The 26,174-nt window shown below is 44.1% G+C and overlaps 1 protein-coding gene across 4 annotated transcripts in view; it reads right to left on the reverse strand.

Moving 5' to 3' along the window:
• SOBP (sine oculis binding protein homolog) overlaps positions 1–26,174 on the reverse strand; it is a 172,579-nt gene that overhangs the window by 10,642 nt on the left and 135,763 nt on the right. For 3 of the 4 annotated variants that reach the window (XM_077998431.1, XM_015137029.3, XM_077998432.1), the window contains one exon: positions 14,121–16,079. In XM_077998431.1, coding sequence (XP_077854557.1) covers positions 14,124–16,079 — 1,956 coding nt within the window. In that variant the 3' untranslated portion in view covers positions 14,121–14,123. 4 annotated transcript variants of the gene reach the window in all.

Raw genomic sequence — 26,174 nt, forward strand, 5'->3', positions numbered from 1 at the left:
ATAGAGCTAATGTTCTGCAGGAAATTTTGAACAGGAGCCTAGGTCCTATGCCCTGGCTTTCAGAACTAAGTACTTCCTATTGTGGTTTACGTCTTCAATGAAAGGAGTTTTCTTTTTTTCTTTTTTCTTTTTTTTTTTTTTTTTTTTTTTGAGACAAGGTCTTGCTCTGTCACCCAGGTTGGAGTGCAGTGGTGCCATCATGGCTCACTGCAGCCTCAACCTCTTAGGCTCAAGCGATCTCAGCCTCCCAAGTAGCTGGGACCACAGGCATGCACCACCAAGTCTGGCTAAATTTTTCTAATTTTTTGTAGAAATGGGGTCTCCCTGTGTTGCCCAGACTGGTCTCAAATTCTTGGGCTCAAGTGATCCTCCCGCCTTGGCCTCTAGGCCTTGCAAAGTGCTGGGATTACAGGCATGAGTCATGGCTCCCGACTTTTTTTTTTTTGGTAGTGGGGGCGGGGCAGGGTCTTGGTCTGTCACCCAGGCTGGAGGGCAGCTGCATGATCATAGCTCACTGCAGCCTCAAACTCCTAGGCCTCAGCCTCCTGAGTAGCTGGTTCTATAGGCATGCACCACAACGCCCAGCTAATTTTTAAATTTTTTGTAGAGATGTGTCTTGAACTCCTGGGCTCATGATCCTCCTACCTCAGTCTTCCAAAGTCCTGAGATTACAGGCATGAGCCACTGGGCTCAGGCTAGGAGTCAAATTTTATTGCACACCTAATTTATGTCAAATACAGCACCAGGCATTTTTACATACTTATTTCACTTGGAAGCAAACAGCAATGCTACTGAAATATTTATTACTATCTCCATTTTACAGATGAAGAACTTTGCCAGGAAGGGTTGCTAGAAATAGGAAAAGGTGGATGTAAGTCCGGCTTCTAGAACCCCAAAGTCCAGTCTCCCCCTCCCACTGGGAGTGCTGACCCCTAGTCTATGTTCCATCTCCCCACTTCTTTGCCCTGACAGTAGGGTGGAGGGGGGTAGTGTCACAATGTCAGAGCTGTGTGGTGCCTTAGAGACATACATGGCCTAACACCCTGCCTTTGCAAACAAGAACTCTGAAAAGTTATTTCGTAAGAAAACAAAAGCACATTTTCATCAAGTCTCATCCAACACACGAACTAGCTGATGTCAGTTCACGGAACTAAGCAAGCTCCTGGCCCACAGCTCTGCTCCCCTCTCCCCACTGTGACTACAGAAGCAGGTGTCACTGTGTCCTTGTTAAAGTGGGAGATGCTAAGTCCTAGATGAATTCGGAGACTCAGACTCATTCAAGGGGTCAGTGGAAAGGCCAGGGTCCTTGTCCTGTTCTGATTTCTACCACACTGACTCTCAAGACTGCGGCCTTCCAAAAATTATGCCTGTGACAAAAAACCCAGATGTTTACTGTGTTAAGATTAAGTGTGTTGGTTCTCTACGTTATATGAACAGAGGCATTCTAGGTGAAAGAGAAAGAATACAGAGATAAAAGCAGCTTCATGTGGCAAGTAGCTTTGACCTGGGGGTCGACAGCAGGTTTTAGGATTTAGATGAGGTCTGGGAACGCAGTGTTCCCCACACTGGATTCATTCTTTACGACCAGCCTATTAGCAGACAGGGAGGGAGAAAGCTTCATCTCAGTAGAAATGCCATTGCAAAACGGAAGTGCTAGAATACTGATTCTCCCCCAACAGCAAAAATGATGGAGAGTGTGGTTAATAACTGCTTTTCTGCAACCCTTTAACCCCTCAACCCCAGATGTTCAGGCACAACCTATTTTCTTTCCGGAATTGGCTTCCTGATGTGAGGAAGCCATGCCGTGGGTGGCAAAAATATGACTCTGGTGCTTGGCACAAGGCATGTAACTGAAGCAGCTGCGGTCGGATCCCATGTCCCACCGAGAGGAAAGGCAGATGAGGACTCGGGTTCTAATCCTGGCTGCGCCACCCTGTGACCTTGGGCACTCGCTCACTTTGTTGCAGTCTCGACTTGTAAAAGTGCAACCAGAGATTTTATGAGAATTTCTGGAATGGTTTCCCTAACCTCTGAGGTTGACAACGTGGAAGTGTTTCATTATTTTCCATTACACATCCAAGGGAAGAAGTTCTGGGCTGCAGGGGCTACCATGACAATTTTTGTAATAAGCGTCTACTATGAGCCAGGTAGCTCCCGGACATTTTAACTTGTTATTTACATTGGAGCTGATAACTGCACGAAGTACGGGTTATTATCTTCATTTTTTATACACAAGCCATGGACAGTGGTTTTGCATGGAAACTCTGGAACCAGGCTGCCAGTCATATCTCAGCAATCCTATTTACTGGCCACATGACTCTGGGTGGCATACTTAACCTCTCCATGTCTCAGTCTCTTCATCTGCAAAATGGGCTTAATAATGCTAAGTCTCACGCATTGTTGGTATGTAGCATTTAAAACACTGCCTACATGTAGAAAGTGCTCAATAAATATTAGCTATTATAATTATTTAATGAGAAAATGCAGGCCCAGAGAGGTTATAAAACTTGTCCAAGTCCTCACAGCTGGTAAGTGACACAGCCAGTTTTCAAACCCAGGCAGGTCTCACTCCAGTCCCAAGCTCTTTCCTTAGGCAATGAAACCTTTCTAACAGGATGGCAACTGCCATTTTAGGGCATCTGTGATGAGCCACCCTTTATACATTTCCTTACCTCTTACAGCAATCTTATGACTCATGACATAGAGACTGAGGCTCAGAGAGGTGAAGTCCCTTTCTCCCTCACCTGGTAAGTGTCTCTGCTGGGATATGAACCCAAGCTGGCCCAACTCCAGAGCAGATGTTCTTTTCCACTAAATCACACTGCCACCTGCCTTCACCACCAGGAGCCCACTGGCACCACATGTGGAAGCTTCTGAAGGTTTACGGCCTGGAAAGTCAAAAAAGAGAAGAAGACATCTCCAAAAGGTTATCAAACTTTCTTAAAAGTAGCCGCAGGCCATGGGAGGATCCGATTCTGATTCTGAGAAAATCTCCAGAGGTGTCTAAGGAATATAGAGCAAGCCTCCTGAGCCTTTCTACTGCCCTTCGGTCCAAGGACAGACAGTCTAGGCATCGCTGTGCAATCTCCACATTCCGCATCCGTGAAGTCCGCTGTTCCAAGAGCCAGGGCCTGCCTCTGTGCACGCATGAAACAGCAGCCCACATCTGCCCTTCCCTGCTGGCTTAAGGCTCAGAGCTGCTGGTTGGTCAGAAGGGTGGGGCCTCTGTTTCCATGGCCATCTGGAGCCCAGCCAGCTTCCTCTTTCTTTAGACCCTGGAATGGTCTGTTGATTGTGAGATTTCCTTCCACCGAGCACTGTGACATTTCCTTAGGCCCACTCAGCACAAAGAAAGTTCTTCTCACTGTCCAGAGACAATGGCTTTCCAAACTTAACCCATAGATCTGGCAGCACATGTCCCTCACACTCCAGCGATGACGTTCTGCAATGTTTAGAATCAACTGCTGGCAATTAGCCTGCCATCAGAATGCAACCATCAGCTTTAGCAATGCCAGTCTTTCAGACTATGAACAGCTGCTCAAGTAATTTTCCTCAAACACAGATTTCATCTTGTCATTCTTGTGCTTGAGGCCACAGTGACGATGCCCAATGTATTGAGTATAAATTCCCCAACCTCCTATTCTACCACCTTCCCACTCTCCTTCGGCCTCATGCTACTCACTCTCTGTGGTCAAGTCCTTTGTTCCAGCCAAGTGAACCGGAAGGTCATTCCTAACACAGCTTGCTCTTTTCTGTGTCTGTGCCCTTTAACATGCTACTTCACCCCTCATTCCTCCACCCCTGATCGCCAGCCCACGTCCCTCTTCAGGTTCCGAATTCAGAATTCATCGACCTGAAAGCACTCCATCAAGGCAACTTCATTAGCTGTTCCTCTACGGAGACGCTTTCATTCACATGATCACTGAATACTTGTGTGCTCATTCCTCCCACCCCTGTGCAGGCACTTGGTTACAACAATGAGTGAACTGGACCTGTCCCTGCTCTTGCTGAAGTCTACTGTCTGCAGTGTCACATCAGTTTGCAGGTTCTGCATGTTGCTTGTAAAAGTGACCTTCGCTATCTTTTTTTTTTTTTTGTCTCTCAGTAGGTTATTAGTTCTTCAAATCAAGTCAAAGACTCCTGCCACGCATCCTCCCCCACTTTTTTTCTTTTCTCTCTTTCCCTCTCTCTCTCTCCTTTTAATAACACAGACCTGAGCAAAGTCAGCAATAGCTACTGTTAGTGCAAAATGGCTATGTTTTACTCTCTAGGGAAATAAATGAAGACTATCTCTGAACTATGACTCAGCAAAAGAGGACTGCTTTCCTCTGTTAGGATATGATGAGGAGTTATTAAGTTTCGCAGATTGTAATATATGAATTAAGTATAAATTTAGGATTTATAAAATCCAAAATAGGATTTTAAAAGTTATTATTGCTATGCATAGGCCACACACACACACCCAGAGCTAAGACAAAGGACAAGTTGATCACCTGACCAGACAAGCTGTCAAAATCAGGATTAGAACCCTAAACCAGTGGCCCTCATCTTCATTTGCAAGGTTATAATGTTTTTCCACCAAAAATTTTTCAGAGTCTTTCAATCAATATTTAAGGTTCATGTTGCCTAAACCTTGGGGAATCGTGAAAATAGACACTAAGTCCCATGTTTATGATGCCATCTTATTTAATGGGAGGACTGAAGAGACCTGCATGTATTTTTGGTTTGGCAAATCTTAGAACTATTTTTTCAACATTTGGGTTTGGATAAAACCAAAACTTATTTTGCCAAGCACTTTGGCCTTAATTTTTAAACCCATGTGTATTTTAAAAGAAATTTGATCTATATGTTTCTGACTCATTTACACTTAACTCATGAGAATGCTGTTTGGTAAGAGCTATTAGATGTCCAAGCAAGTTTATGAGCCTTTTAAAGCCTTCTTTTCCCCGTTCTTACCAGAAAGTTGTATTTTGCCAGCCATAAAAGAGTGTGAGCCCCAGGGGCCTGTGATCACTTTGAAATTTATAACCTCCAAAGCTTAAATGGATTCTGTGTTTGGAAAAAGGGTTTCCCCCTCCTCTTTTTCATATTAAGTGCACAAACAGGCTACCTATGATAAAGACAGGATCCTATGTCTTAACTTCCAAGATGGCTGAAGGTAAATAGTAAAGAATTCGATCCAACCACCAATAAATTGTCCCTAAGACATTTCAGAGGAACAATATGACACTTTAAGTTCATGTGGACATGAGATCCAACGCTCTAATGGGAAGTTTTTTGTTTGTTTTTTGTTTTGAGATGGAGTCTCACTGTGTCACCCAGGCTGGAGTGCAGTGGCACAAATTCGGCTCACTACAGCCTCCGCCTCCCAGGTTCAAGCCGTTCTCATGCCTCAGCCTCCCGAGTAGCTGGGACTACAGCTACACCCATCATGTCCAGCTAATTTTTTGTATTTTTAGTAAAGACAGGGTTTCCCCATGTTGGCCAGGCTGGTCTTGAACTCCTGACCTAAGTTTGATGCACCCGCGTTGGCCTCTCAAAGTGCTGGGATTACAGGAGTGAACCACCATGCTCATGCATGGGACTCAATACAGTTCAAGTTAGAACACTTTAACTTTTGAGTGCTGGGGAATTTCTTTGTTTTAAATCACAGACAACCAATCTTGTTTATGACTTTGTAATACAATTTAAAAATAATAAAATAAGCTGATTCTACTAAAAATTACATTTGAATTAAAACCAGAAAAGCAAGAAGAATGTGAACGCATGCTGCAGCAACTTCATCTTGTATCTTCTATAATGATGCTCAGATACCACTCAATTATAGTATTCTAGTGAGAGAAAGCTTTTGGGTAAAGTACTTAAAAATTGCTTATAAAGGCCGGGCATGGTGGCTTATACCTGTAATCCCAGCACTTTGGGAGGCCTAGACGGGCGGATCATGAGGTCAGGAGATGGAGACCATCCTGGCCAACATGGTGAAAAACCACCTCTACTAAAAATACAAAAAAATTAGCTGGACGTGGTGGCGCATGCCTGTTGTCCCAGTTACTTGGGAGGCTGAGGCAGGAGAATCGCTTGAACCCAGGAGGCAGAGGTTGCAGTGAGCCGAGATCACGCCACTGCACTCCAGCCTGGCAACAGAGTGAAACTCCGTCTCAAAAAAAAAAAAGCTTATAAATATTTAAACTATAAGCATCTAACACATTATAATGACAAAGTTTTACATTTAACCACATGTGCTCCAAATATCTTGAAATTACTCTAAATATGGGTTTAAAATATCAAAAGGGCTTGTTGATGGGATGCAGAGCTTTGCAGAGAAACTTAAACCTGATCATTCTTGCTCCCACAACACCCAATCTGCACAATTTTTAAAGTGTGCGTGTGTAGATTTCTTTAGAAAAAGATCATGTTACAGTCTGAATTTCTAAAACAAGAGTTGAAGGATGAAATATAGGGTTTCCCCTTCTCTCACCAAATGCCGTTTAGCCACTTTGCTTCTAGATAATTTGTTATTGTAGGTTGGTTCAAATTTAAGACAGTAACATTTTAGAAACACTTGCAGAACTAAGCCAGCTGCAAGGAGGATATCATTACAAATTGAGACACATGTTGTATGGGAATACCATTCATTTTCAATACCAAAAACACGACTGGGGAAATAAGGCATGCAAACGAGGGAAAGATCTACTTTTTAGTTGTATTTTTTTTTGGGGGGGGGGATGTTAGGTCAATGTTCCGTATCAAATGAATCCATGAAACATTTCTCCCTTTTGTTCTTTAAATACTATCAGTCGCATTCTTACTTCCCTTTCTACCCAAAACAAAACACAGCTTACTATACCAAAGACAGACAACAAACCAGAGGTTCAGAGGGGAAAATGATGAGACAACTAGTGCTGGTGCAGCCAAATATCTGGATGGGAGTGAGGCTGGGAACACTGGAATCTTTGATTTGCCCCCAGCCCTGACCCCTTGGCTACCTGGAAAGCCAGGTCTGCTCTGCCCCCATCTCTCTACTCAGGGCTGTACATCTGGGCAACATAGTACAATTGCACAAGCATTTTTTGCTTATGATCATAATTCAGTCCAAGGAGTGGCAGAGTTAGGTAACTTGACTGTTTTCCAATTTAAAACTATGTAGTACACTCGGGACTATTTTAAAGCATTAGAGAATAATTCCAAGTTTTTGTTATTGTCATTTGCTTTTGCTCCAGTCATTTTCACTAGAATCTTTTCGATGACCCTTGAAATAAGTTTCGCGCATGTGTGTGTACTTCCCCTCCTTGTTGATGGTCTCATGTTCCCAATCCTGACCCCACCCTATTTTTTTTTTTCTGTGCTGTGGAAATGCACAAATCTGGAGAAGAGCTCTCTGCAGTTAGTATTTGGAGCTGGTGTCTGAAACGGCATTTACCCCATTTCCTTGAGAATGGGACCCTATTAAACGATGCCAGTGCTAAACTGTTTATTTTCTAAAGCTAATTTATTTCTTTCTCTGAATGAATTTCGTTTATGCCCTTTGAGGCACTAAGAAAAAGTTACACATGCAGAATGCATTGACTTAACATCCATCCACATAGAAAGTGCTATGTACTTAAAACGACTGAGGGATACAAAATAAGTTGTGCAGGACATGGTGAAAGAAAACAGCATGGCCACCCCCGTCCCTTTGGCACGATATCTTAGACAGGAAAGTCTGGAAAAGGCGGGGCGTTCGGGTGGGGGTAAGTGTTCCACAACATGAGGTAAGTGTTCCACGGTGCAGTGTATTTTGGTCCTCAGACATCTCTGCCCCTCTGCAGCACTTGTCTGCATGAAGGTAGGTGTAAATGATTGAACATGGTGCACAGGCAGCAGCTTAGGCCGGTGAGGGAGTGACTCATTGGAAACCAGTCAGGGAGCTGATTTCCAGTGCCCTCCTGGGCAACAGCTGGTTAATAGCTGGCCGAACGCATCTCTCTTTCCAAGTGCAGTCTCTCCAAGTAAAGAGGCAAACTGGGTAGCTAGGGAGCATGGGCAGCACTCCCAGACACTGCCACATCAATGCCCTGGTGTTCACCGACCTGTCCACCTCTCTGACTCTGGCCATTCTGCTTTCTTGGCCTCAGTGGCAGGGTAGAAGATCTTTCCACAGAAGAACAGTGTCTCCCTATAACATATAAATTTTGAAAGTCCAAGTGCTGGGGAAGTATATAGCTTATTTCTTTTCTTGCTTCTCTTTTCTTCTTTCATCACAGGCCCTTGTGGGAAATGGTAACTTGAAGAAAGGTCTATAACCCCTTGCATTGTGTCACTAAGGCAATCTTATTGAGGCAAGTGCTACATGATGTAGCTCCAACTTTGATTCTGCAATATGAGGTCCACAGCAGAAATTGCCAAACAATGTATTCTAAGTTTTAAGAGAAACTTTCCATTAATTCGGCTTCCTCAGAGAAACAAGAAATATTTCAACTCAGATATTGCTCCATAATAAGGTAAGATAATCCTTCAGAGATATAGAGTGTACTTTTTCTGGAGCCAAAATCTATGGACCTCTTCGTCCATGAAAATGCCTCTGTGCATAGGCACATACAACTTTCCATGAAATTTCAAGGAGAGTTGCTGAAGGCCATTCATGGACGAATCCAGGAGGCCAGGAGACCAGCTTTAGGGAGCTGCCATATGGATCTGGAGATAGGGCCAGGACCATTGCTGCACTAGCATGATCCTGAGTGGGTGCCTCCTCAAAGTCTCTGCCCTAAGCACTTCCTTTGCTTCACTCTAGTCCCAATCCTGCTGAAGATGGAAGGTTTATGGGTATGTCTGAAAGTAATAAATATCCAGTCACAGATGACATCTCATATTCCATCATAATCTGATTGACATCGTATCTAAAAGTTGGATGCCTGTACATTAAAACTTTCCCTCCAAGTCCCTGGTTATAAGGGTTAACATGGTCCCAGCAGCATTGAATGGGACATGTCTAAGGCCAATCTTGACACCACTTATTTCAGAAAACTTTCCTCTACAAGTCTGAAATGATCACAGGAAGCACACTCCTGGGTCCTCCCCACTCACATGTGTCCATGGCACAGACCTGGTGTCTTCTTTCTGGCTCTTTGAAGTACCTCTACCTAGAACTATATGTGCCAACTGCATCCTAACAGACAAGCTAACCCTTCCTTAACTTAGGGATTGTCACCAATTAACATTCCCAATAGTCAAGTGCTGCACCATTAGATAGTGCAAGTCTGACACAGAATCTGAGCACATCCCATTCATACTGATTTCCTCTTGTCACTCTCAGTTTTCCTTCTTTTCCTTGTTTTAAAAGTAGGCACCTATAGTATTGTTTTGAATGTATGGACTGACTTCCCAACATCCTCCCAGATAGCCTCCTCTCTTGAACTTCTCAGTTTGAGAAACTAAATTGGCAAAAAAGTTACTTGTGACCTCCACCCTTTTGGCTTCCCCAATGAAGCGAACTCCTTGCCTTGGAACAGTTGTTTTAGGACTGTCGCTCCATGACCAGACTAATAACTAAACTCCAAAAGCCAAACTACAGGTGCCTCCTCCAGCTTTCCCTGAGAAAATAAGAAGTCAAGTCCCCCCTGCTGAGCCTGCAGTAGTATCAGGAAATTGGGACTAGGAAAAAGGGTCTCATATTTTCTTTCTGGTTTTTGAAACTTAGAAATTTGGGAGCCACAAAGGTGGAAAGCTGTATGGACCTGTTGCTCCTTGAGAATGGAAAAAGTGATGATGAAAGGGTTACTCCTCGTACACATTTTTTCCATTGATTATTTTACTTAAAGAGTCTATGTCATTTCCCTGGAAAACTGAGGAGGGGGAATATTTTCTTTTGAGTATCTTCAAACATTTGCAAATGGTTACTCTGAACTCCCCAATGTACCATAAACAAGTGTAAACTGTAGAAATTCAGAAAATGTACAAATACAAACAGCTATCCCCCAAGCTCCTAGGCAAAGACAAAGAAGGGAGTATTCCATTTATAAATGGAATTCTTTGTGGATAGAATAGTTTGGAAAATGTTTGTACATTGTTTTCCTTATTATTTGGGGGGATATTTTTTCCAGCTTACAGAAGCTACAGAACTGGCATTTGGAGTCTCAAAAGTTGAAGATTAAAGGAAGTTTACAACCTTTTAAAATCTTCAACTAAACTTAATTAGTTCTGCATCTGGGGAAAATAGCTGCCCACTGAAATAATTTGTAATCATATCAACACACAAGAATGCATAAAGGCAGGTAACCAGGAAAAGAATAATTTCCAAATGGGGAAAAAACCCTGTAATTTAAAAAGAACTAGCAAATAAGACTTCCTTGAAGACAACTGTAGCTGCCTGGGTTGCTAATTTCTAGATACTTTGGTCTGCTTTTGATCTATTTTAAATGATTTTTTAAAACAGTACTACAGACCGAGCGCAGCAGCTCACGCCTGTAATCCCAGCACTTTGGGAGACCAAGGTGGGCAGATCACTTGAGGTCAGGAGTTTGAGACCAGCCTAGCTAACATAGTGAAACCCCATCTCTACCAAAAATACAAAAAATCAGCTGGGCATGGTGGCACATGCCTGTAATCCCAGCTACTCAGGAGGCTGAGGCAGGAGAATTGCTTCAACCCAGGAGGCAGAGGTTGCAGTGAGCCCAGATCACACCACTGCACTCCAGCCTGGGCAACAGAGCAAGACTCTGTCTCAAAAAATAATAAATTAAATAAAATAAAAATAATAAAATAGTACTACCGTATGAAAAAGGCAGACATAGGGAGAAGAACGAAGATGCTGACCGAAGTTGACAGATTATCCTATATAATAAATAATGAATATATATGAGAAATAATATATAATGAATTACCAACAAGCACATGGAGAAATCACTCACCTGCACCTCACCCACCATATCTCAGCCTGAGTTTCGCTTTTGGTTTGTAATGCTTTCCACTTCAGCTTTAACTTGTCACCAGTGTTCAGTATCAGGGCACAAAAGCCATACAGTCCTTTATTTAGTGGACACATTTCCAGTTTCCCCAACCATATGAATGGTCTGGGTTTCTGAAGGCATAGAAGAAAAACAGCACCACATGTGCACAAAAAAACAGGAAGGGGCCGGACGTGGTGGCTCACGCCTGTAATCCCAGCACTTTGGGAGGCCGAGGCGGGTGGATCACTTGAGGTCAGGATTTGGAGACCAACCTGGCCAACATGGTGAAACCCCATCTCTAATAAAAATACAAAGATTAGCTGGGCATCATGGCGCGTGGCTACAGTCCCAGCTACTCAGGAGGCTGAGGCAGGAGAATCACTTGAACCCAGGCAGCAGAGGTTGCAGTGAGCCAAGGTCGCGCCATTGCACTCCAGCCTGGGCGACAGAGTGAGACTCTGTCTCAAAAAATAATAAATAAATAAATAAATAAGCCAGGAAGGGCCAGAGAATGTGAGTAAATTATGGTAGGTTGAGACTGTGCTGTGAGGTGACACGGAACTTCCGAGGGCAAGAGGAAATGTGATTTAGTGGAGGAGAGGTGGTTTTTCCCCCATCTTAAATCACTTGCCTTGTCACTCTTTCATAGCTGACAAAGCCTGAGTATTTCTGATTTTAAAGAAAAGCTGTAATTTCTTGGGGGACCCATCATTGAAAGAATTCTTCAGTCTCAAGAGGTAGTGGGCAATTTCATCACTACATCTTCTGAAATTGGCTAGAGCCAGGTTAATATTTTTAATGATTCTGGTCCACATACAAGACTGATTCTTTATTCAGAAACATATATCATCCAAATAGCCATCGTATATTTTATGTTTTTATGTTCTTTTGGTCTCATGCTACTCATACGTTAGTGTCACTATTCTTGACCTGGTCCCTTCTCACTCCAGTGATGGTATAATAGTAAAATCTCTCACCCTCCCATTCTTCTTTCAGCCTCACCTGAATGAGTGATATTAGAATGTGTTTAAACTGACAATTCCCAATGCTTTCTGACTTTCTGAAGGCCATCACTTTTTTGGTCACACATCTTCCCATTACTCACAGCTTTGTCAACCAGATTAAATTACTCTCATGAAGAAATCAGGGGCATTTTCAATTGAGGTGACTGTGAGAAGGCTGAGACCATCTGTCTTCAGGCAGCAGAACTTGTAGATGTAAAATCAAGAAGGAATGGTGAACTCATTTTTAGTATTCTTCCTCTACTGGCAAAGCCATCAGAGGAAAAGGAAACCTCAAACAATGGTAGCTGAGAAACCTTTCTTCCACAACCTACAAGTCTCCTTCTCTGGTCTGTGCTTCCCAAGCAATCTCCTGGCTATGCTGGAGGCCCAACTTAGAAATCATGGACTGGACACACCACAGCAAGTGCTGTGCTCCACGTTTGTATTTCCCACTGTGGAATAATGGGTTGGTAATGTAGGCTTGTTGGTGCTGCAGAAACAAGAATTCAACTGTTTGAACACTTAGAGAACTTAGGAGGTAGACTTAGTTTTTGTTTTTTTTAAGAAACTTTCGCCTACGACACCTGGGAGTTGTTTTACCCACTGAGGTGGGTAAAACAATTTTAGTATGTGGAGTAATAAAGAAACTAATTAGCCTATTCTCCTACAGTGGTTTTTTAAAAAATGCAGCTCTGGAGTCAGACAGCCTGGATTTGAATCTCAACTCTGCAAATTTGGTAAAATCTTGGGCAAGTTACTTTAATGTCTCTGTCTTGGTTTCCTCATCAATAAAATGAAGACGATAATTGTCCTATGGATCCAGATCCAAATAAATACTACTGAAAAACACTTAGAAGACAGCCTGCATACAAATGTGAGCAATTATTCATCTTATGAGATCCACTCTCCTGGCCCCGCTTCCTTCCTCCTGGAGTTTGCACTCCCACCAGATGGGGGCACGCCACCATATTTGCCTTTGTATCTCCCCAGTCCCTGAAAGGAGCAGTGTACAAGTTAGGTGCTTGATAAATGCTCATCTCTCCTCTTCCTCTCCATAAGAAGTTGATAAACTCAACTAAATTTCGGCCTGTTTGATACCCACTTGGATAGGGGGAGAGCTTGGGCTGTGTCCAACAGGCCTGAGTTGAATACTGCGTCCCCATGTACCAGCTCTGCTTTGGGCACAGCCTCTAAGCTTCATCTACCTCCTTGGTGAGATACAGATGATGCCTACTCCACCAGGATTGGCAGGAGGAGCAAATGAGGCCACCTCTGCCTGTCACAGGCACATGTTAGTTCCCCTTTCCAATGCTGAAAATTTTAACTCACTCTCAGCAGCTCACTTGGCATTAAGCAGGAGTCTATGAGGTCAGAGATGTGCAGTGTCACTCACTTTAGCAATGCCACCCTCTTCCCTATCGAAGCCTCCCATTACCTACAAAGGTGAGCAACTCATCAGCTGAGCTGCTGGGCCCCAAAACGGGGAGAGAGCAAAGCTGGTCAGTGACGCTTGAGGCCTACCCTGGAGGATGCTGCTTGGTGCCAAACTGCAGGAAGGAGACCCCATGAACAGGAAAGATACCCTGCCAGGCAAATAGGACTTAGTAGCCTGGGTTCAGTTGACATATGCATGTAAGAGTTAGGTTTCATTCTCACTTTACAAATGGAATTCCGTCCTTATCAAGAAAAGCTGGTGACATTCTGCCACTGAGGCAACCAACTCTATTTAGGAGGTGGCCCAGCTCATGGATTCACTGGACATTTCACTACTGCCCTGCAACCTCATGATCGCACATTTAGGTGTCCCCAGTTAATCTCTTCTTCCTCCCCCCATCCTTCTCTTCTCCAACAGGGTGATTTACGGAGATGAGCATGATAATAAACGTGTAATTAGAGACAGAGTATTTCACGACAGGTTCGAGACTGAGCTCTCCCCTCAAGTAAGTGACCTGGGGCTTGGCACTCACATGCTGTGACTCAGTTTCCTAGGCTGTAAAATGGGAATGATGCTACTGAACAACTCAGCATCAGAGGTGCTGGCTCAGAATGTTGATAGCGTGACCACACCGGGTGCAATATAAAACACACACGGTAAAATCATGACTATTATTACAACTCTCGCCTCTGCCTTGTCAGAAGTAAGGAGAGGTGCACTGGCTGGTGCGGAGGAGCGCCCGGCGGACATACAAACCTTTTACTTATTCTGATTTCTAATTCGGAGGCACCTCCTTTTGAGCGGCGGCTCCAGGTCCTCGGGCCCGGCGCTGAGCATGGGCGAGGAAATGATGCACGGCGCCATAGCAGCCTTCTCCGCGGGTTTTGGCACAGGCTGGATCACGCAGCCGGTCTTGGGGAGCATCCGCAGAGCATAGGCATGGTCCTCGTCCGCGGGGTTATTAAGGTTCGGGTCTGACTTGTCGCCCCCCGCCAGGGCCTCCTCGCCCATCAGCTTTTTGGCCGCCTCCCCGTCCAGGTGGCAGTTGGAAGCACAGTTGTTCTCCTTGACCGACTCTAGCTCGCTCACCGCCGGCTCCTCAGGCGACAGCAGCTTCTTGGGGGGCGCGGGCGGCGGTGGCGGTGGCGGCTGCTCGGGAGGCGGCTCCGCGCTCTTAGCGCCCTCGGCGGCGGCGGCGCCGCGCGTGCCGTTCACGATGACGTTGCAGGCCGCAGCCGCCTCGGGGCCCGCCGGGGCGCCCGGGCCCGGGTCGCCGGCGGCTGGCGGGCTGCAGTGGCCGTCCCTGCAGCCGCCGCAGGTCCTGCGCTCCGCGGCGCCCGGCTCCCGCTCCGCCTTGACGTGCGCGTGCAGCGCGCGGTGGATCACGTTGTGCAGCCGGGCCCGGTGGCCCACGGTCAGGTCGATGACGCCGTCCTGCGGGCCCTGCAGCACACCTGGGAAGCCGAGCTGGCCGCCCGCGCCCTGGGGGCCCGCGGGGCTGCCGGCTCGCCGCGTCAGGTCCACCACCTCGCTCCGGCCGTGCTCGGCGGGCGTGGGCGCCAGGCTCAGGGCCTGGCCCGAGCAGCCAGGGGGCGAGTCCGCGGACTTGGACGAGCCCTGCTTGGAGTCCCGCGGGGACAGGGAGTGTCCGCCTGGCTTGCCGCCCGCCGCCGCGGAGTCGCCAGGGGCGCTCGGAATGAAGTTCTCCCCGTTGCTGGAGAACCCGTTGGGGGGCTTGGAGTCGTTGACGTGAGGGATAGGGATGGGGATGGGGATGGGCACCGGTAGGGGCACGATCACGGGGTATGGCACGAGCAGGGTCGGGGGCGGCACCAGCGGGGCGAGCGACGGCAGCCCGAAATTCATCATCTGGGGCACCGGCATCGGACCATTTGGCATCATGCTCACCGGCGGGAAGGGAAGACTCGGCAGCGGGGCGCCCGGGGGCGGCGGGGGCAGCAGGCCTGGGGGGTTCCCGGGCATGGTGGGGGTGCTCGGGGGGTGGATGTGGGGCGATAGCATGGGCCGGTGCATGGGGCTGGAAGTGGGGCCCAGGTTCCTGGGGCCGCCGGGCGGGGGCCCGATACCGGGAAGCATCGGGTTGGACAGGGGACTGTTGGGGTTGGAGGCGTGGTGCGGAGGCCCGCGGATGAAGGGTGGGCGTATCTGCTGCATGATCTGCTGCTCCATGAAGATGGGCAGCGGCACCGGGCCGCGGTTGGTCATCACCATGGGAGGGCTTCGAGGCGGGACGCCAAGGGGAGGCCCGATGCTAGCAGGTGGCTGGACGGAGACAGGAGGGATATTTGGAGTCTCGCTGATGGGGATGGACTTGGGCACTGGCGTGGGGATTTTAGTGACAGAGCAGTTGGCAGTGTCAGATGGAGAGACGGTGGTGGACGCCGACGGGCCAGGGCCCTGGCTTTGGCCAGCTGTAGCCACCGGGGAGGGGGCCTTCCTCCGAGCATCTGTTAGCGGGATATTCCAAGAGTCTGGAGTGAGCAGCTGCACCCCGGTGCCTTCTGCTTTATTTTCCATGGGAGGGTGTAATGTGCTGCACAGCCCAGCTGGAAGATTGGCCTGGGTCTCTTTGTAGAAAATGTCCATTTTGTATTGATTGAGACATTTTGCACTGCAGAACTGAAGCCTTCTTTCCCCGTCCCCAAAATCCAGGTATTCTTTTGTGTGTCTTATGTGCTTACACCAGTCACATACCTACAACACAGTAATAAAAAACCACAACAGGTAAGACAAGCAATTTACCTGGGTAGATGACGTTTCGTGTTTCACATAAACGTTCTTTTAGACTTTACCAGCATTTCTCAAACAGGCAGAACTGTTTCCTTCTAAAAGGTAACATTCTGAAATGTTTGTAAAATGATGGGTTGGCTTTATAAATATGAGCCCTTCAGAATACCAATTATCACAACCTCCTATTCTTTCTTCTTAAAGAAATTGTGTTGTCCCCTTTAAGCATGACTTAAAGACGGTTCTGAGAAAAGGGAATATATATACCTGTCCAATGTACCTGCCCACACATTTTCACTTGTCAGAAAGGCTCATTGTAAATGCAAACCTAAAGAGTTTTGGAGGGAAATGTTCTCCAGAAAGTTCAATGGGCTTGAAATATTACCCCTTACAATTCTCCTCATGCGAAGTCACTTTACACTGTTGACTATGTTTGATAATGCAGTTGGAAAGGGTGTACTGTGTTAACCAATAACACAAAGCGCTGAACATCATTATGTCTGGCTTCCAAGGAGAAACTTGGAATTAATCATGAAGTCTGTGTGAGGTTTAGCTATTCCCAACCTGTGATGTTGCAGCAAGCTAGAATTATTTTTTGAGCTGTTTGCCCACTCTCTCTCAGTAGTCAGAATTTTTGGTGACATTTCTTGGCAGGCAGTCTTATTTAACAACTTTTCAAACACCAGAGAACATTTTCCAAAAGTTGTTATGGCTTTTTCCCCCCTTCAGATCTACTCCTGGCAAAAGAAAGACATCACCAAATTTATTTTAAAGTTGGGCTGCAGAACTAATTAAAGGCTGAGAGCTTCTCCCAATTGGAAATCACTAGACATCAAAGTTCAAAAAATACTCATTCTCAGCTTCAGAACCCATTACTTTGGAGAAATTATTGTGATTTCATTAACACATTAATTTTGCAACACCATCAGCTCTCACAGATGGTGAAGACATGATCTACAATTCAAATATGACTCTTGTTTGCACAAATGTCTTTCCTTCATATGGCATTTTAAACAAGAATTAATATGAGTAATCTTGCCATAGCTATAAACAGATAAACAGATGTCAAAATTTTCAATAGTTCTTTCAGTGCCTTACTTTTTTTTGACAGAGTTTTACACACACAATCTTTTTTCTTTTTTTCCTTTTTTTTTTTTTTTTGGCCATTTTCTCAGCACTCAAGCCATATATAGCAGCAAAGAAAGAATTGTGAAACAGTGCAATGGTGAGTCTATTGAATTTGAGTCTCTCCCCCAATAAAGCACTGGTTCCAATATTGTTCTAAATGAGACCCTGTTTTTGTTGAAGAGGCTGTCTGTTGTTCTGTTGTTGGTGCGTGTTGGTTTTTTTAAAAAACTATCTTAAACTGATATAATTAAAAGATGACAAATTTTAATAATGATTGGTCACATAAACAATGCAAAAACAACATATGCTGGGCATTTGATTACTCATCTCATTTAACTCTCAGCTTTCCTTGATTGTAAACAGTGGTGGCATGCTGGTATGTGATCATGGGCGAACACGCACGTGGCAGATGTGGGTCTGTATGTGTAAATCCACTCTTTTCCTTCTCACTTTTTCTCCACTGGTATTTGCAGGTAATAAACTTGATGGTGTGAGACTGAATAAGATACTTATTGGCACACATTCGTGTTTTGTTTAGTCTCATCAAATTGCCCTTTCAAACTACTTCTTGCAAAAAATTTTTGAGAATGAGGAAACTGCTGAGTTACCTTTGATGATTAATTAGAAAGGCATTCTTTCAATTTAGCTATCAAAACCGTTGCAATTATTAAAGTGGTAAAAAAAAAATTCAATGCTAATATACTCCTGTGTTTCACTATAGTGTTTCATGTTACTCCTGAATTAAGGGAAGTTTTTATCATAATTGAGATGCCCAGTTTACAAAAAAGTGCAGAATTGCCTCTGATGAGAAGAGACCCACAGAATCCATCAGACCCTCAAATTTTTCATATAAAGGTTAAGTAAACAAGTATTAGAAACATGATGCATGTAAGTTATTGTTTTATAAACTTGATCATTTAAATAAAATTAATGTATAATGATGTGGCACTTAAATTCCACTATGAAATAAAACCACCTGCTTATGTTTCAATATTAGGCATCCATAGAAAGCCTGAAGTGCAAATTTACAAGCTTGAAGTGAAGGATCAAAAATAGCTTCTTTAATCATTGACTAAAAAAAATTATCAATGAATTAAACTAATTAAAATAATATACCCATTTTCTGGCATATTTTTTTGGATCTTATTTTTTAGCCATAAGGGAGAAGAGTTTTCTGAAATCCTTAATTGGTTTTTAAATTGCCAGATTGAATTATTTGCCTCCAAAGGATTCCTGTTTCCTCAAGCCAAATAAATATTTTCAAATGGAGTAAAAAATAATAATAATCTAAATATAATTTATATGTTCTCCCTTCCCTTCCTTCACTTTTAGTAATCCACTGATGAATAAGGAATGCTCATAGATCAATCCCAGTTGTCAAATGAGAATTCTCCACCATATCTCATCTATTTTGACATAAAAAGAATTATAGACATCAACATTAGAAGCAAAATCCTATTTCATCAAACTTTCCCATTAAAGCAAAGGCCTACAGTTAGCTGCTTGATTTTCGGCAGCATCCCAAAGTGTGACAGTTCCTGACTATCTTGTTTTGGGTAACGTGAGAGAGAGAGAGAGAGACAGAGAAACAGAGAGAGAGAGAAAGAGAGAGAGAGAGTGTGTGTGTGTCCTTGCCTTATTAAATTTCAGTTCAGAATACTGATCTAAAATACTGATCTAAAATACTGATCTAAAAATACAGAAAAGCAATCTTTCTGATGAAGCAAAAAATTATTAGAGGAAAAAACTGTCACTTAGGAAATAATGAATCAAGTCTGTCTTACAGGACTCATCATTTAAGATGAGGTCAATGAATTTATGGCACAAATGGCTATATCATGTGAGGCAATAAAACACGGTACTATCATTCATTCTACATCTAACTAATGACACACTTCTAGTAATTAAAGATTTCATCATAAGAGCCTGAACTGATTACATAAGATGTGTATTTAGATGAAAATATATACTATATCCCTCTGTCTTTAATAAAACAACATTTGCATATCCAGGAAACACAGCATGTGTCTCAAACTCTGGTTTTCTGAATTGTGGGGTGGTGGGTTATTCTTCCCTTCTTTCACTGACAGCTTTACATTTTATTTCACTTGTTAACTTTTTGAGGAATCATTTTTTCCTCATTATGCCAAGAAGTACCAAAATTCCTTCAGATATTTTAAAAGATAAAGATTAAGAAGTGCAGGGATTTACGCACTGAGCTCTGGAATGATTTCCCCCTAATTTCACCCCGGCTTTGTTTCTGTTGGAATCTGGCCTCTTTGGTTCCACTTCTTTCACTAACAGGTCCCAGATTGGACAGAGGCTGAAGCTGTTTAACGATGCCAATCTGGGGACCCAACAATCAGCAAATGCAATGCCATTGAGCGAGGCAGCTGAAATGCTTCGTATCACAAATACATAATGTATCACCAGGAAGACAAAAAGATCACAAAGGAGATAAACAAATGCGTATTCCATTCAACCCTATAACAGCAGTCCTCAAAAAGATTAAATTTACCTTCCTGGGATGCATCCAATTCTAAACAACAGAATGAACATTTCCTTTAGTCCATTTAGAGTATTTATATTTGGGTGGCTGACTGCCAGGGTAGTACTTTTAAGCTCAGTGGCCTGATGGATTCACTCCTTTCCTGTGAAATAAATGTGTGGCAACCTACACCGCTCAACTGCTCCAAAGACACTGCCTCAGCAGATATATCACTTGCTCCTGATATAAGAAAGCCGAAAGGCAGGACTTGTGGACTTGTGGTTCTTACAACTCTTTCCATCTTGTATTTCCCCGGAAAGAGAGAAAGCTATTCATGTTGGCAACTGAGCCTTTATTTTTATATAAACGTCAAAGTCAAGGCCAAAGTATGCCATAAGGTTACCCACATGGGCACAATATACAGCTTCTTCTGGGCTTAAGAGAAAACTCAGGCAACTGGGGGAGGGGGACAGGGTTCGTAATTAACACATTAATCAGCTGTTAGCTGTGGGAGTAAAGTTCAGCCTTTAATGGAATCCACCACTGCCTTCTGAGTGGTAATCTGGCATCAGGCAATATTTAATTAAGAAACCCTTTTGCTGAAATCTTTAACTGGGCAAAGATGTTTGTAGCAACGGAACAGTAAAAAAAAAAAAGAAAAAGAAAAGAAAAAAAGATATTAGCACCTCTGTGGATGCCATCAACAATCTGAAAAATAAAACAAAAAAATCTTCATGTGCTTTCCACTTCATCTGACTGTCTACTAATATATCTCCTACGTAACAGCCCAGAAGTTATAGTTCCTTAAGCAAAACTGTAGCTTATCATAAGAGGGAGGTTCTCTGGGCCTTGGCATGTTGACTGTGGCACTGATCTTGTAGTCTAGGCCAGCTCAAAAATCATGAGCTCATTCAAGTGAAGCAAAGGAGGATGGAGGCCGGGCACGGTAGCTCACACCTGTAATCCCAGCACTTTGGGAGGCCGAGGTAGGCAGATCATGAGGTCAGAAGATCAAGACCATCCTGGCTAACATGGTGAAACCCCGTCTCTACTAAAAATACAAAAAATTAGCCGGGCGTGGTGGCGGGCGCCTGTAGTCCCAGCTGCTCGGGAGGCTGAGGCAGGAGAATAGCCTAAACTTGGGAGGCGGAGTTTGCAGTGAGCCGAGATCGCACCACTGCACTCCAGCCTGGGCGACAGAGCGAGACTGCGTCTCAGAAAAAAAAAAAAAGAGGATGGAAGCACGTGGGCAGGGGTGCTCAGTGTTTTGAAGGCTTTGGGGTCTGCTCTGCCTATAGACAGTCACCTCACAGCATGAGCTGAGGGCCTCAGACTGACCCACCTGAGCACTTGCGCCCAGCCCTACCCTGGAGTGCCGTTGTTCCAGCATCAACTGTTCCTTTGGGTCTAGGCACTGCCACCAGCAGGGCCCTAGTTCAGTGTCCCTGAGTGGCAAAAGAGGCTATGGAAATCACATGGGATTTAGAATCAAAAGATGTTGGCATGAATCTGGGCTTCATTCCTTATTAGCAGTGCAACCTTATGAAAATCTCAGCCTCAGTTTCTTTATCTGTAAAATAGAGCTAATGATTGTTTGCTAGGCATATCACTAAGCTTGTTACAGAGTATATATTTTCAATCCTCAGCCTGTCTCACATGTTTTACATGTGTTTTATGGGAAGGATGCTTCTATGGCTGCATGAAGAGGGAAAGGGAGATTTTCATCCACTGCTTTCCTATGAGCCTGTGAGATAAAACGGCACGTTTCTCTCTGGGCAAACTCATGCTACACCTCACAGATACCAGCCCCTACCTTGCTCCCTAGGAGGCTCTGTCCCAGGGCTAACAGAGGAGCTGTCTGCAGGGACAAGGAACCAGCCCACAATTCTATGTGCATCCCAGCTGCCCACCATCCTGAAAAGCCTCTATTCAACTCCTGCTGAGTCCTCTTCTTTTTCCAAGGCCAGTCATTTTCTAATTCAGGCAAAAGCTTGATAAAGCGACATGGCTGCTTGGAAATGAGCGTTAGAACCATTAAAATGAATCATTCCTCTTCGGCTCAACTGCTGTTTGAATAGTGGAAGCCATAAACTGTGCTATGCATATTTTATTAAAAAACAGAGCTGATGGACGATCTGCTTGACTCATTACATGGCAGAACTATCTTCCAAAGGAAAGGCCAGAAGCCACAGTATCAGGTGCCTTTTAAGATTGGATGACCCCACTCTGCCATGGCAGAATATTCACTTGAGGGAAGTGCCCTCACAAAGTGGGGAAGGGCACACCAACACTAAGCTCAACATTCCAAGTTTTTCTTGCAGAGCTGGATTTGAGTGAAGGAAGAAAAAAGATGACCTAGTCATAGACATGCAAAGCCATACAGAATTGAGAGAGGAATTTAAAGTAGAAACAGCAAGGGCTCTTATACAATAAAAACAAATGCACGAAGAAGTTCATTTTCAAAATAAACTTTCTGCAGGTTTAGATTCCAACATGCTGGTGTTTGCTACATAGTTCTTTTTATTTGGGTTTATTTTTTGTTTGTTTGTTTCTTTTGCTTTGTATTTTATTCATTCTCGTTCTCTAGCTTGCTCTAGCCCTCTCTCTCTTAAATAAGATTTGGAGCTCAAGGAGAGGCTAAAGCACATCTTTGTTAGAAGTGAAAAATCTCATTAGAAAACAGACCTGGGCTCATTATAAAACAGACACGGTGGCTCATGCCTGTAATCCCAGCACTTTGGGAGGCTGAGATGGGCGGATCACGAGGTCAGGAGATCGAGACCATCCTGGCTAACACGGCGAAACCCCATCTCTACTAAAAAATGCAAAACAAACAAACAAACAAAAAAACTAGCCGGGCGTGGTGGCGGGCACCTGTAGTCCCAGCTACTGGGGAGGCTGAGGCAGGAGAATGGCGTAAACCCGGGAGGCGGAGCTTGCAGTGAGCTGAGATCCGGCCACTGCACTCCAGCCTGGGCGACAGAGCGAGACTCCGTCTCAAAAAAAAAAGAGAAAAGAAAAGAAAACAGACCTGTAGGAACTTTATACCATGACTCAGGTTCTACTTATCTTATAAATTTTAAGCTGGGTTCTAGAAATCTTGACCCAGGTCACAGGAGCAGATCCTTCCTTCTCTTTTTCATGTGCCATGAGCTCTAGCAGAGATGGGCTTGGTTTTCAGGATCTCAATGAGCTTTACCAAGTGGCTTATTACGGACCCAAGTCTCTGATTCTACAGCCAGTGCAAGAGATGGAATCCTGGTCTGTATTCAGTGACTGCAGGCCCACCCTGACAGCCACACACATGATTCAGAAGATGATTTTTCTCTTTGCACTGATGTTTTAGGTTGCTTAAGAGTATTAATATACCATGATAAAATTCTCTGCTTCATTTAAGCTGGATGAATGCAACTTACACCTTCACAATACAAGTCATCTAGATGGAAACTAAAAAATTCAATCATACATCAAAAAACCTGATCTGCCTGGTACCAAATGCCTGCCTCTTTGTTTTCCAGTTATTTGGTCCTGAGAGGGCACAGAAATCACCTAAGAAATCTCAAAGCAGTGAAATTAAGCCCTGAAAGGAACCTCGGTGATCATCTTGTCCTCTCCTCCAACCTCCAGCTCCTGGTGGAGCCAGGCATTTAATCCCTCTGAGCCTCAGGTGCTCAGCTGGAAAAGGAGATCATCCACAGTGATGATCCTGCCCAGGAAACATGTGAGAAAGAAAGGAAACTGGGAGGGGACTACAGACATGGAAAATGTGCCTCCTAACAAGGAAGCAACGTCCTAGCCCATCTCCCATTGCCAGGCCGTCCCATGTCCATTTTATCAGCTCCAGGTATTATAACTACTCTCTGCCCTGAAAAATTTGCCATCACATAATCCACTTTACTCACTGAAAAGTGAACATTTATTCAGAACATCATTTATCATGGGTGAGGTACTGTGCTAGGAACCTCGGATATGAGTAAAATGCAGCTCCTGCCCTCATATGAGGTAGAATCTGCCCCAAGAAACTGGAGGCGCAAGTTTTTGTTTTGTTTTCATTCAAGCATCTCTGCTTCAAACTGAAGCTTAAGAGAAAACTGATCTTCTATTTGTAACACTTTCATTCATTCTGAAATAAATACTGCACTGCACTCCAGGAGACAAGGGACTGTGGAACAGGGCGGGAGAGACTTAGTACACCTGCCCTTGTGGAGTTCAAAATCTGTCTATTAACAATCAGTGGAAAAATTAGCACACACTCTCCTCTATCAACAGATTTGTTCTAAAGGTTAAAATGCAACTAACAGTTTTTAGCAAAAAATTATCCTTAATATCTACTGTCTCAATGTCAAATTTCCCTTTGTTCTTCTAACCCAATACTGTGACTCCTCTTTTTTTAAAATGTATTATCTGAATCTTTTTTCAGATGTGTCTTTACCTTGTTTACTGTAACTTTTTGTTTTTCAAGTATATATTTGGCTCTCTTTTGTGTCATTTATTGTTTTTCTTCCTGTTTTCTAATGAATATTTGAATATTTGAAGTTTCATTATTTGTGACTACAAAAGTTTAAGAAAAGTTGCAGGGAAGGACTTTGGGTTGTACTTGTATATAAGAGAAACCCATCAAACTAATGTGTTAAAAAGTGAAGTGTGCTAGTTGCCCAGCTTCTGTCTGTGGTCACACACCTCATTTCTTCCTTCCTGCAAACCTTTTCAGAAAATGGCAAAAATCATATTCTAAAATATGTGGTTATAGTTCCACAACACAACTAATCAGACATCAGTAAGAGGACTTTTTGAAGGACTGCTGTTACTATCAGTGGTATCTGAAGCAGTCCCCCTGACCTCCACCCAGGGACTTTGACTCTGCCTTCCAGCCTCCTCATTCCCTGGGCTGTATCTCGCCCCGGTGATGGGTGGTACCCCTGAAACACCACAGGGTCAAGCTTACGTTGTGTGCAGGTGGCCCAGGTCAAGGGCACTGCTGGGCAGAACTAATGGCACCTCTGATAATCCCTCATTGTGTCCACTACCTTAGCCCACTCTCTGGCTGCTTTTCAAAAGTCCACAGCTGCTCCCAGTGACATCTCATCCACTCACCAACTACATACTGATTGCTTGGGCTCTGCCAGGCACCTGGCTATGGGCTTTACTTGCATTGCTTCATTCAGTTCTCTTCTGACAGTCTCTTGCACATTTTCTGCACCCTGGGCCATAGCCTGAACCTACCTGTGGGCACTCTAGGTTGCCCAACTCAGATCCTGGTGTCCATTTCTGCCCAGTCCTCAAATATCTCCAGGACACTCTAATGAAAGTCATGGCTTTTATTATTGTGACTACTGCAAGCCCCAATTTGATGTAATACTAATAAATTATACACTAGTAACAATAGGTAGCATTATTTAAGCTCTAGTACCCATGCTGAGAATGCTATATGAATTGCCTCACTGAATCTCCACAAATACCTTATCGTATAGATAACTGGGGGTTAGACAGGTTAAATAACTTGCTCAAGATTACCTATGCAGATAAGAAATGGCAGATCCAGATTCTAAGTTAAATCTGTCTGGCTTCAAAACTCATACTGCTCTACTATCTCAAAGGTTTTTTGCATTTTACTACAAATTACAGGATTAAGATAGGTGACTAATATTTGATAATAACTTTCTGTTTTGAAATTCCAGAATCACTGACATTTAGAACTCTGAGGAACTTCACAGGTCAAACCCAACCTATCTCCCACAGCAAGCTTGGGTTTCCTTCTACACATAGGTCATCTTCCAGGTGGCATCCATACTTCCTGTGACAGAGACAAACATTCATACCCATCTACACAGCCAAAAGAGTGATTCATACCACAGCGATCTTTCTCCTTTGCACCAATTTTCCTGGTGGCTTGCTAAAGAGGATTGCAACATAACTGCAGGTCTCTATGCAATATAATTGAGGCAGTCTATTTTGTTGTCAAGCAGCATTGATTATTAGAAAGTTTAACCACTCCACCTCCCTGTCACTTCTACCTACTGTTTACCAGGGTCTCCCAACACAGATCAACTCCTCTTCCAAATCTCAGTCTTTGAAAAAATTAAAAGGAGTCATCATATTTGCTCCAGATTGTTACTTTTAAACATCCCCAGTTCCAGCATCCAGTTCCCCGGGCACAAGTTCCCAGGGCCCTTCTATGCTATCTGTCCTCCTAGGGACATGATAGTGAGACCAGCTGCCACTGACCCAGGAATATACTTCACCTTGTTAATGCCCCTCTTAAAGGGTGGAGCCCAGAATGGAATGCAGTAGCCTGACTAGCATAGAGTCCAGTGGAATGCTCCCTCCCTCATGTAAAACACTATACCTCTGCTAATGCCACCCAAGAATGCATGTGCTTTTCAGCAGTCATGTCCCACTGTTAGGTCTTTGCTTTTTATATATATATTTTTTATTCTTTACTCTGT

The sequence above is a fragment of the Macaca mulatta genome, chromosome 4 (assembly GCF_049350105.2).
Source record: "Macaca mulatta isolate MMU2019108-1 chromosome 4, T2T-MMU8v2.0, whole genome shotgun sequence".
Classification (NCBI taxonomy): Eukaryota; Metazoa; Chordata; class Mammalia; order Primates; family Cercopithecidae; genus Macaca; species Macaca mulatta.